Genomic DNA, 13844 nt, shown 5'->3' with positions numbered 1-13844 from the left:
AACATGTTTACTCAATACTGTTTTCACAATTGCTATCTGGAAACCTTTAAGGCCAACTCCTGTCTTCAATATTAATTGGGAGTGTATCCAGCGTACTGCACAGGTTTGCACCTGCACACATTGTAGAAGATGGAGAGTCTAGACAATGGGACTGTGTGAGCAGTCCCGACAGTGTTATACGGAGTGCACATGCAAATGAAGAAGAAAAAAGATTCAGAAAACATTTAATCACAAACTAATTGATTAAATTACTTTTTTGGCCTCTCTGCCCTCTGGTGGCCATCAGGATTCTGGCTCCTCTTTCTCCTCTCACCTGCCTCCCCCTCTTTTATATTCAAGTGCAGTGAAAGCATGTAGGCTCTATTTAAAAAAATGTCCTTCTCTGTCTTTTAAATGTGATGTGCTCTACCACCTCCATCGACAAAAATAGCTCCATGACCTTCAGAAACCTGCATCCAATTGATTGATGTTCGCTTACCTGAAACTATGATGAAGCCCTTCCTTAAAGCACCCAATCTATTCACAAAAAAACTGTAACACTTCATTCATTCCCAAACTTTAACCCAACTGAAGCCACAAAATAACAAAATCCAACCCACAGTACAGAAGGAGGAGAAAGTTGCAGGCAGAGGTAAATGGTTACAAGTTTGAGAACTGCAACAGTTAGTGTGTTTATCAATTTTTCATCAAAGCAATGAAGCCTCCCTGAGCCTAGCATTGAGCTCGACCTGCTAATTACAGTGATATAAATAGGGGTGTTAATAAAAAAAGAGAATGTAAATGTGAAAGCAAAATGCTCATCACTTCTCTTTCAAATGTGGTTACAGGTTTCGATCAATCAATCAATCAATCAATCAATCTCGTACAAGGTATAATTCCAGTGAAATGTTATCCCATCAGCTCCTTGAAATTGTGCATGACTCATCATAAAGCAGAATGCGGCCGTCAGATCACAGTATAAGAGTCACACGGTTGAATGGCACCGGCACCCCAGGATCGAGCCAAGTCTATGCAAAAGGACACCACAGCTCCCGACATCCCACTGGAAACTGACGCTGGCACGGAGGCACAGAGCTACACCCAGCTCAGCGTCAGACGCCTGCACACTGGTAGCAGGATGCCCAGCAGAAAGGTCACAGTCGGTGTTCCATTCCTCTACGCTTGCGTCGGTAGCCCCTCTGATATAGAGATTGAGATGGACACAGAGATGGTCTTGCTAGTCCACGTAGTAGGGGTCATAGCCATAGGTCGATGTTTACATTTGATACATTTTACTGGACAGGCTAGCAGAGTCAGCAGGAGACCGGTGAGTTGAATTCCCTATCCTGATGACTGACTTGTAGTCACGAGGTGGCTGCAGAGATGGTCTTGTTAGCTGAAGGTCCTTCCTCTCCACTACTGTTGGTAGTCTCGCTTTGCCAGAACAATCCCGGAAGTTGAACGTCAAGGATATAGACTACTGTTAGTACAAACACATAGCACCTTTCCAAGGACAGAGCGATGTGTGTGTGTGTGTCTGCATGTGGGGTCACGTAGGCGCGTGTCAAGCTCTGCGACCGGTTAATTAAATGCCACATAGATCAATTCTTAATCTGCTTTGTATCTGTCCTAACACATGCAGAAACACACACTCTAAATCTCCCATAAACATGCATTCTCACACACACAAACACACACACACACACGCACGCACGCACGCACTAACATAAACACATACACATACACCCTCCTTCATCACTTCAGAGTGTTTTTGTCTTCCTCTTTGTCAAATTCAATTACTGACGACATCACTAAAGGAATCTCCACACTAACCAATTACCGCTCAAATCCCCTGGATGTGTCTGTGTGAACAACATTAATATGAAACAAGTATAATAGAAAGTGTGTGTATGTCCAGAGGAGAAACTGAACAAAAGCATGTATTGTTTTTTTATATATTTAGTTACAGTATGGCACTGGCCATAAATGCATGACTGTGTGTGTGTGTGTGTGTGTGTGAAATGACCATATGTTAATTCATGCCTGCCCCTCTTAGCTACTGTTGCTATGCCTGTCAAGCTTTCTGGTCTCTCATGGCACAAATGCTACAGAAAAGCAGTCTTCTCATTTCTTGTCAGCTGAAATGACAACTGCCATTGGCTAATTATGTAAACATTAGCTACGTAAGTTACCATTAGCTACATGGGCTGGTTGGCTCCATCCAGCTTTCTTCCAAAAAAAGTTTTTAATGTTTCCAACTGATTAATTTTAAAACCAGAACCTTGTGAAAGGTGTCTTAGCACTTTATGGGGGAGCGTATCTATGCTCCCAGGGTCTTATGCTATTCCCAGCTCAATATCCTCTTATGTAATATGACACATTAAGAAGACCTTTTAAATGGTTTTATGTCCTCAGGATTTTTTTTTTACCCTAGATCAAATGTTCAATGTTTCCCTGGATCAATATGTTGAAATCACCTACTGCTTAAAGCCTACTGATGCTATACTCCTCAACTTGCCTCAAATTGGCGGGCAAGACAGTTTTCTTGACTTTTGACATTGATATCTCCACAGTGGCTGAACAGATTTTTACCATTCAAACTGCATTTTGAAACATCCATCTCCCTTCTTTCCTTTGCAATATGAACTGCGAAGTCAGCCCTGACCAATCATCACAATGTTAGTTTATATCAACAGACATGTCCTGGGAACATAGGACCCTGGGAACAAAGGGATTATCCTCTTGAGGGATACATACTGTACATACATGATATTGTGCTGAAAGAACGAGGATAAAACTGCATGTCCCAGGCAAAAAGCCGGCATCCTCATCAGCTGATAATCAATGTAGATGACATGGAAATAAAGTTATTCTTGTATTGCATTGTAAAGTTAGTTTGAAGTAGTATTATAAGTATGATACAGAAAAATATAAGATAAGATACTGTTTTTCATTTTAACATAACCCTGTTTGGCTGCTTAGCGGACATACTTAGTAGGGATGCACCAAATCCAGATTTTGGGTGTTCGGCCAAATACCGAATCCACTGGTTAAGATTCTGCCGAATCCGAAACCGAATACCGAATCCTACTCCCATCCTCAGTCCATTAACCCAGTAAAAACATTAATCATCGTCGTCTGGTTAACACAAGTTTTTAGCTGTGACTGTCCTTCCTTTGCCGTACCTGAAGTTGCTGCATTTTGGCTGCTGGCTGTAGTTTCCTTCATGCACAACTCGTATTCTTTTGGATGTTTCATACGCAAATGTTTTAACAGCGGCGATGTTGACAAACCTACCATTTAGTGCACTGTGGACAATTTAGTTGAGATAGAAATATCGTGGAGATGTTTTTTCCCCATTGACAAATCAATTCGTTAGAGAGCAGGTAGAATTCCACTCGAACAACATTTTCTTTGGTTGAATACAAATACTAATGCTTGAGTGCTTCCACAAAATCGAGCAGGACAGAGCTGTTACCGGCCAACCCTGGCTTAGCAAAGGGTCAATTGTTTCTGGTCCGGGATCTTGGTGTTAAGACGGTGGGATATTGTCTTGTGTTTGCTTTTTTAAGTCATCAGCAACCCTCCTCTCAAAATCCCTTTACATTGATTTCCCTTCTCTCCCATTCATCCATAGTCTTGTATCCTTTCAACTTCCCCTACTTCCCAGATCTCTCATTTTATTTCCTCTGCTCTCCTAATCGATCCATTCGTCATCTTCTCATCCCATCTCTCTTCCTCTTGCATCCTTGCTTTGTCAGAGAAAGGCTTGCGTGAGGTTACGACAATGGTACTAATTTGTGTGTATGTGTGTGATTGCCCCCTATCTGTCCCCTACTAGCTTTGACACCACTGACCTACACATACTGCTTTGTCAACAATAGCAGCACATGCACATACACGCATCACAAATGACAGCATCTCGCAGGACCTTAACAAGATAGTTTACACTGACAGAGAATGAGAGATGAGGGAGGGAGGGGAGGGCTGAAGAAGAGAGAAAGTTAATACCTATGTACATCGCTGCTGCTTATGTTGTTGTCAGGGATATATGGGCTAAACTGAACAACACAAGCTGCATCAGTGAAATCTACAGCAGTACACAACAGCCAGTGACAGGCTTAGCTAGTCATTCCATCCATACGTTCATTAGCAGGGAAGGGTAAAGCACTGTGCAATTCCCCCTGCAAACATTTATCCACCATGAGTAATTAAACAAAAGGTTGGTTAATGGAATGCGATGTAAATCCAAATGAGAACTCTAATCTTCCTCAGACTATTGCTTGTAACTTACAACAGCAGAGGAACAGTTTTTTTCCCCTCAGGAGTTTATTCTGCATTCAAAGTGGAGCAGTTGCTCTACAAACCTGCAATAAAAAAGTGTAATGTGACAGTTAAAACACATGTGAAGGAAATTACAGTGTTTGCTGGATTCACCCATTTATTTTCTCTGCTGGCTTAATGCTTTTCATTATTGCAACGGTCTGGAACCTATAAACAAATTGTAAAAGCTACTACAGCGGTAAGTATCTTATGAATTCAGTATTATGTGGCTCTGCTGAGACATGGCTTCAAAGATAAATGCACTGCCGCATTTCAGAGGCTGCCATGTTCAGTGGCTAAAGTTCAAGAGTTTGTTCATCATGGACAAACTTTAGTCGGAGGACTTGGTGGTGTTTGGTTTCTCTATTGTGTGATTTTTTTTAGATATCATTTTTTACTTCATTTTATACTTTTTTGTTTTGTATGTCTCCTATATTTATATTGCACTTTTTAAAAATATTTTTATTTTAATTTTCTTCCATTCTTTTGTTTTTTTGCATCACTTGCTTTCATTGTTGATTTAATTTTCTCTTACTTGTTTATGTTATGCACCAAAACACCAAAGCAAATTCATTGTAGGTGAAAACCTACTTAGCAATAAACTCGATTCTGATTCTTTTCTTTTTTTCAGTTTTTCTCTCTGTGCTGTATAAGCACTTTTGATCCACTAAGTTGTGTGTAAAGTACGATATATATGAAGTTGAGTTGACTTACTGTAATATTAAAACCAGACAGAAGGCAGCCGTATAGGCCGTCAGTGTCTTCTGTGTCTTTCTCGACAAACAAAATATATATATATATATATATATATATATATATATATATATATAATATGAAGGACTTGTTGGTGTAAATCAAGTGTGCCAGAGTCACTGCACACAAACAATCTTTACAAAATGTAAAGTCAGAAAATTATCAGATAACTAAGTTATATTTAGCACGAACCGGACCTATTAAAAAGCCACTGTATGATGTAAATAACGGGAGCCTGGCATTAAATCATGCACATCTAAATGGACAGCTTAGTATTTTGTTGTGCTATTAGTTAGGGACCTGTAGCAGTTTAGGCCTGCCAAGAGATACACATTTTGTATGAAGCCTGTGGAAGCACTGCTTCAGAGCCTCAGGTCAGGGTGAGATAGTCCTCTGTGTATGCTGCGTCGGCTCTCTGGATTGCACTTTACAGCTGTCATAGTGACTCACTGACAGCTACAGCTACCTGAAGCTGTACCCTATGGGTTCCATTGTCAAACAGCTGTCTGTGTTAAAGCTTTCTGTGTGTGTGTGTGTGTGTGTGTGTGTGTGTGTGTGTAAAAGGAAATACAAGAGAGGGTACATCTTTCATCAGATGTCAACAAACAACAGTTTGCTAACACTCAATCATACATACACACTCTTTTCCACACAAACAAACACAATCAGCAAGAAAGAGGAGGTTGCTAAATTGCTTATAGTGTCTCCTCTGTGCCGTGTTATAACAATGACTGTCATAGTATTGGCGCCCTGTACTAAAATTTATCCGAATTGGTTGATTTAGCGTTTCCCATTTGACACTTTCTGTACATCATAAATAAAACATCAGCAGCAGATATTTGAAAATGTGTTTTTATTTAATAGCTGCTGTTGTTCAAAGCACCTTTTTTTTAGTTGGTGAGAAGGGCCTCTGTATTATTTTACTAATCCTGTCTGTTATTGCCTTGCTTTACCCAAAATGTACATTGTATACAGTATGTATATATATATATATATATATATATATATATATATATATATATATATATATATATATATATATATATATATATGTATATATGTATATATATATAATGTAATTAGATTTGTGGGATGTTGAAGTAATTCAGGGGATCTTTTCTTCATCCTGAAAACTTGGGTCCATGCTTCAATGGTATAAAGCAGGGTTGATGCTCACACTTCAGCAGGGTAGGATAGCAGTTTCCTATGAATGCTTGTAAAGTCTGTGTCCACCCCTGCTATTAAATTCCCTGGTTTGCAGAGGAAATGAAGAATTACTAGTACTATATATAAATGTGCCATGACTGCATACAGAATGGATGGAAAGGGTTTGATCAGTAGCTAAGAAATGAGACAAAAATGCATGAGTTCAACATATTTCAGTTTCATTAAAAAAAAAAGCAGCACTTATGGGTAGTTGTATGACTTCACTTTGCGAAATGTACAGCAAGAAAGTCTGAAGTAAAGTAATAGAAATGACTGGAGATCCTGGTAAGTATTAAAATTAGTCTGACTCTGAGTTAACAGAGTCAAAAATACTCCAGCGGTCAAAATCAGGTGAATTTGTTGAGACAAAACTCTGCTTTGGGGTTTCTCTAAATGCTGCTTTAGATTGCTTATTGTTTTAACGTTAAGCTTAAGATCTGGTATTATTTACATGTTATGCTGTCTCCATAAAGGCATCTCTGTATTTGTATGCTTGTTGTCTATAAAGATCTAAATGTGATCATCCCTCACACAAACTCTTTACTTTCCTTGTCTACTTGTTTCACTCACATGCATGCTCACAAGGACAGGCACGCAAGCACACACACATACACACACACACACACACACACACACACACACACACACACACACACACACACACACACACACATGCAAGCACGCATGCACTACACTACATCTATCTGAATGAGTTCCTTCCATTTTCACTGTGTTGCTATTGATTGTACTTAAACGGCACCACTCCTGTCGGCTTGTACCAGGAAATTGGCTTCATATTGAAACTGTCACAGCAAGATGCGTTTCACTGAGGGCACAGGGGGGTAGTGCAAGACCGTGACCTTGAGGGGATTAAGCGGACAGTAAGGACTGATTACAGAGTCAAAAAGAAAAGCAGGATAGTGATGACATGCATTAAAGTTTAGAAATTGGGATTCCGTGCACACACCTTTAACCTTGTTTTCATTAACCACAAATAAGTATGATAAACACAAGAGCGCAGGTGTTTATGTGGTTATTTTCTGGTAGGAGAAAATTTAATTAAAGTAAACAGTAGATTGAGCAGGCATACTTTGACTATGTATGCCCTTCCACTTTTCAGAAAGCTGTGTTGGGAGATAACACTACCCTGAGTTTTTGACCACTACATTCTGGAGCAATAGTTTCATGAGTGGGTATTTGTTTCGTTTGTTCTCAGGCATATGGATGAGGATATGCATGATTGACGTTGTATACAAGGTAGCTCGCCATGAAAGACAAAAATACAAAGGCAAGAGAGGAAGATTGCTAGCAAGTAAATATAGATCAATCGAAGGATTTGTTAGGCCTAAAGGATGTACACAGTGTGTTTTGGTCAGTAACACTGCATGTAAACTTCACAGGGCACTTTTAATCAGCTGAATGGCAGACATATTTTTTATGCAACCTGCTACTAGACTATTTTCTATAATGTCTGGAAGCTGAAAAGAAAACAACCTTTACCAAACCATTTTCTTTATTTAAAGATGGGACTTATAGCTGTAGTTTAGTAATCACACAGCAATCTATGGAGTTTCTCTAATGGACACATCTGTTTACCTGTTTAGCATGTTTTCATGGTATTTTATTAGTTCTGCTTTACTTTACCAAAACACTGAAGCAAATATAAATTACCTTTGTTCCCTCTTTCAGAACAAAAAAGAAACTATTGCTTTTTATGGTCAAGTAAGTGCAAAGTTCCCCACATAGCAGCAATTCTGAGACTTTAATACGACATTCAGTAAATGGAAAGTGAGATTTAAAAAAAGACCTGCACACTGTGATAAGTGTCTCATTATGCTCCGTTGCACAAAGCGAATTAGAGAACAGCACAAATCCTCCAAGATTTTAGATTATAATGATGATTCAAGATGGATCCCTTGCTGCGTAAAATACCCCCAAGTTTACCTCCTCACATTATTGTGATTTCCCTATTCTTTAAACGTTTGTATTTCTCAAACTCTTGAAAAAGGATTTTTTTAATCCATATTTAACTTACCTGATAGACCATGACTTAAGATATTCTTTGAATAGTTTGAGCCCATTTTTTACTTTAGCACATGTTTTGCAATCACAAAGCAAAATATCAACTGGTTTACTTTACTATACTTACCTCAAAATGCAATGCCGGAATTTGTGTTTTTGAATATGCATCAGATCATCGGGAGCTGTGTGTTCGTGTGGGTAGAAATATAAACCAAATTCATTTATAATTCCTATATACGTATCTCTCTGTGTGTACCTTGACCACGTCCACATCTGTCGAGCTGCAGGTGACCAAGTCGTCCACCTCCCTCACTTGCCCGGTGGTTTCCACGGTAACCAGTTTGATAGGCACTGCGACGCGCCGACCCGTAAGAATGGCTGTGTTTACCACCTCTGTGTCCTGAGAGAGAGAAAGAGAAAGAAAAAGTTTCTTTAAAAGAAATCATTCTTCAAGCCGCAGTTTCTTCCTGTTGGCACTATATTACAGTCTACCAAGTTATTACCTCCGCCAAGGAGGTTGTGTTTTGAGGTTTAGTTTGTTGGTTGTTTGTTTCTTGGTTTGTTTGTCTGTCAGCAGGATAACGAAACAACTATTGGCCCAATTTTCATGAAAATGTGTGGAAGGGTGTAGCATGGGCCAAGCAGGAATCTATTACATTTTGGAGCGGATCCAAATAGGGGGGTAGATACACAAATTATTTTTCACTTTCGTTAATATTGCGAGACGGGGCAAGGTCTGCGCTCTGCAAGTGCCCTTCTAGTTATACTATAATATGTTATTATAATATAGCCCTGAATGGAAAGTAACTATAAACATGTTTTAAAGTCTGAAACATCTGCAATGAAAGAAGAATGAAATAGGCAAAATGTTCATTTAAAAAAAATGTCTTTCAAATTTTCACAATTTTTGTGAATTCTTCTATTTCTAAGAATTATTTATTCCGACAGCAGTCCTATTTACTTTTTATGTTTTAGACAAAGTAGACATGTCTGAAGATGATGAAAGATGCAGGAATAAACAAAAAACAGGGACCAGGGGAGAGTTTTAAATGAAAGAGAGAGAGAGAGAAGAGAGAGAGAGACAGAGAGAGAGAGAGAAAGAGACGCGATTATAAACCTTACAATTAATGTAATCAACATGATTACATTTGATTAGATCCTTCCAACAAAAATAGCGCAAACAAACCAACACACACACAGACACCTCAGAGCGCAGTGTGCCAGCGTCAATCTTGATTATTTGGCATTGAGTTTCCAAGAGGGCATTTATCACCGCCAACACACACACACACACACACACACACACACACACACACACACACACACACACACACACACACACACACACACACACACACACACACACACACACACACAGTCTGATTATGCTGTGTTTCGCTGGGCCCACTCTTTCTGGATGGGAAGTGTGTTTGTGTGTATCTGCTATTGGTCTCTTGTGGAATTCAGCAGAGCATACAGGATGCCAACAGAGAAGATGAAGAAGAAATGTACTGCATTGTCTCCAGACACAGTTTGCATTGAAATGGTTTCAATCCAAAATGTTCTGCACCTTCGGTGTACAATAATGTGTGTGTTCTTGTATCTTTGTCTTTGTGAGGACACATTTTACATCTTCAGTTTGAGCACATTTTTCGAAAGTTAGGACATGGACTTGCACATTTTTTTGTTGGAATAAATGTACTTTCCACAATTCTTATAGATGCTTCGGCAGGTGGTCGAAAGGAGCCAGAGATCAAACCACCAAAACTTTAATTAATGGAAAACCTGCTCTACCACACAAGTAAAAAGCACAGTGCAAGCAAGGTGTGTGTGTGTGTGTGTGTGTGCATGTGCATGCGTGCGTGTGTATCTATAATGTAAAATGACATTTTAACATTGTTACAGTAACTAAGAGGATACATGATGATGCAGGATGTCAGCAAGGACAGACACACAAACACAAGAAAATGTGGGGGAAACATGGAAACTCAGAACCACGACCATCACATGTATTTTGTTTGTTAAATACATTTAAACATTTACAGACACAGTTACATATAGAAACCTATGTAAAAGTGCAGAAACGGGAAGAAGACTAAGAGAAGAGCAAACACATATACACACAAACACACAAGTATAAACGGCATCAGCAGTGATACACACTTATACACACAAATAACACAAATACACTTAACAAGATAGGACCTCTGACAAACACGCTCACACTTAACACACACACACACACACTCAAGAGTTTAAGCGAATGTGACCAGTACACGTTTCCTAATGACCTATCCTTCTCTGCCACACACCGCTATATGACCTTTTCTTTAATGAGATCTCTCTCTCTCTCTCTCTCTCTCTCTCTCTCTCTCTCACACACACACAAATACATTTTCTTAATCTGTAATTCTCCTAGTTTTTTCCCTCTCCTCCTTACACTCTGCTCAGTCTTGCCTGAAAGCAGAAATAGATACTGTAGATATGCAACACGTCAGAAGAGAGTTATGCAGGTTGAAGGTGAGAAACAGGTGAGGAAGAGTAGGAGGGAGAGAAGCAGGGACAAACAGGATTAAAAGCATGGAAAGATGAAAGAGGGAGCACAGGAGAGGAAGATGAAGGGCACAAAAAAAGTAGACCTGCAGAGATTCTTTTTTTTCACGAATTACGAATTAACTGTAAGATTCTTCTTCCGCCTCAAGGGAACGAGAGCAGATGGAGGGATAAAAATCAAAGAGGAAGACTGGATGTGTTTATGTTAGTATGTAGCTTATATGTGTATGTTAAATTGTATGTGTATTTCGTCGCAGTAGCCTCTTGGAGGCTATAGTAGTGCAACAGATAACATCACGTTTACATCTCTGCTATCTGCACCACAGGCCAAAAGAAATGACAACAACAACAACAACAACAACAACAACAACAACAACAACCAGTGAACCATATAAAGAAATAAAAAAATGAGTTACTGGATATGCAGGTATTATATTGCTGCCTCCTGCAAAACCCTTATATCTGATTTCCATCCTGGCAACTGGCAAAAAAGTGGCCATTAAATAGTTTTACTTTCTGTGTCGGTGTGTGGAGTTTTTCTTTATCTGAATCGAGGATCTACAGAGGTGATGTAGGTTGTACAGTATCTGCTATGGTGGCTGAAATGGCTCAAAGCACGGAATCTAATAAAAGTATAAAAATATGGAGAAGCAAATGAAAAATTCATTCTCACCACAAGGGAACAAAACAAAAGTGAGTTTTAACTAGGGCTGTCAAAATAACTTACGCGTGAATTTCGAGTAATTAATCTGAGAAAAAATAACGTGTTAAAAAAAATAACGCAGATTAATCCATTCCATATTGACCTTTGACCCAGAGCGGTTCTAGCCACCATTCGACTGTAAAATGAAGGAGGGAGACAAGAATTCGCTGCCTGGATCATTGATTAGCATTTACTTATAAAAATCTTCTTCCTGAATAGGGTTGCGTACCGAAATCCGGTACTAATACGGCACCGGTGCCTTAACGACCAGTATCTACCAGACCGAATAGCAACGATTTCGGATGCTCTAAAACAGACGTTACAGGCAACAGAAACACCGCTGCACGTGACGCTAGTTAACACTACACTCGACAGCAGCTAATGTTAGCCTACCGCTAGCTAGTAGCTGGATTAAACACGGTTAAAATGCAGACAGCTAACACTAAACAGTGTAATGTTTGACTGTATTTCACTGTAGAGGATCTGCAGCTGCCGTTGTCGGAAAAACACAGACGGTGCGTTCAATGAAACTGGTAACCTATAGCCTTGTGGTGCATTCAAAGTTATTGTTAAATGTCCTTTTCCCATCTGGTGGTTGTTTTTGTCGTTCAACAGCAATTTACTAGTGAAATAAGTAATTGTTATAGTTATTACATTATTATTAAATCATTTAATTTTGACCATATGGCCTTAGCAATAAACAAGCTGTTCTTTAATTTCACCAACTGTTGTTTAGTACCCTTCTTTTTTTTTTACTTTATTAAAAAGTATCGGTATTGGTTCAGGCACCGTTAAGGTACCGGCACCGTTTTAAAAGTACCGTTTTAGCACCGGTATCGGAAAAAACCCAAACGATACCCAACTTTATTCCTGAAGCAATTTTGAATTTATTTCCTCAGCATATTAGGTCATATTGTTGATTGTTATGGCCATTATTTGAACAGTGAAAATAATAATAAAACAAGTTTTTTTTAACTTTAATATCACTAATGCTGATTATTCATTGATTCATTTGAATTGAAATATTTAAAATACTTTCACAGCAAAAATGATGTATGTGATTAATTTAGATTAATTAATCACAGAGTATGTAATTAATTAGATTACATTTTTTAATCGATTGACAGCCCTAGTTTTAACACAATGTAGGTTTCAAGGGGACACTTAAAACTAGTGAGCATGCAATTCATAATGCGATCACTAGATGTGTTGTGGCTGACAAGTGGTAGCATGTTCTCTTATGGCTAGCTTGTTAGCAGTTACCTAACCAGCTATGGTAGTTTACTAACCAGCCCTGCGAGTAGTCCTTACATCACCAAGCTTCTACAACCACATATTTTGCAAACAAGTGGCATTGAATTTTGCTGTGCCACTGTAGGCCTTAATACCACATTCAGAGGGATACACTGACAGGTTAAACATTAATTGATAGTCTATTTACATGGGTCAACCTGCGTCTGCTGACCTGAGTCCATGACCCTCTTCCCGACCTGGGTTGAACACGACACGTTGGTGAACAAGCATCTCTAATAGGGATAGAAACTTAATTGAATTATGTTCATGTTTAATCATAATTGAACTGACTCCCTGAGGAGAGAGGTAGAATACATAAACCAAAACTGCCAATGGTAACAGCGAAAAATTAATCAGTCATCTAATATGAATAAAGTAGGTCCAATGCAGGTGGAATGCATGTTCAGAAAACCTGCCTAATTACCCCGTACTTTACTCAAGAAGCAGACTATTGTTGCAGGTACCTTATTAACCTTCATGTTAATAAGGTCTTGCGTTTACTAGCACAAAGATGAATCAAAGGAAGCAAATAAAGAGAGAAATGGAAGAGACAGAGAGAAGGGAGTACAAAAAAAAAACAAAGCACAAAATTAGAAAAATAGAGAAAATGAAAAAAATATATAAAACACAGCAGGAAGAAGAATATTAGAGCAAGAGCAAAGGAGACAGAGAGAGAAAAGGAAAAAATGTCATGCCTGTCCAAGGGAATTATTAAGTGGCTCGTCAACAGCTGGCTCCCTACTGCCTTCAAAAGCTGCTCCACAGTGCACTGAGATAAGCTCAGAGGAGGTGTGTGTGTTTGTGTGTGTGTGCGCGCATGTGGTGAGGTCTTGTGTGTCAAGTATTTCTATGTATGAATGAATGTGAGGTCCATTCATGTATGTTCTTGCATACACCCGCGTGTTTGTGTGTGTGTGTGTTTGTGTGTGTGCATGAGTGAGTCAGAGAGATGAGGGAAAAAGAGGGAATAGCAATAGAGAAAATAAATATGTTTGTGTGCACACGCATACGC

At 39.0% G+C, this 13844-nt stretch overlaps 1 protein-coding gene across 1 annotated transcript in view; it reads right to left on the bottom strand.

The window, feature by feature from the left end:
* Positions 1-13844, bottom strand: part of LOC144518504 (transmembrane protein 132C) — a 123510-nt gene that overhangs the window by 38746 nt on the left and 70920 nt on the right. The window contains exon 3 of the mRNA XM_078251232.1: positions 8540-8683. Within this exon, the coding sequence (XP_078107358.1) occupies positions 8540-8683 (144 nt within the window). The remainder of the gene's footprint in view (positions 1-8539; positions 8684-13844) is intronic.

This window comes from Sander vitreus, chromosome 5 (genome assembly GCF_031162955.1).
Source record: "Sander vitreus isolate 19-12246 chromosome 5, sanVit1, whole genome shotgun sequence".
Classification (NCBI taxonomy): Eukaryota; Metazoa; Chordata; class Actinopteri; order Perciformes; family Percidae; genus Sander; species Sander vitreus.
The sequence above is the reverse complement of the archived record's forward strand: the minus strand, read 5'-3'. Positions and strand labels throughout refer to the sequence as shown.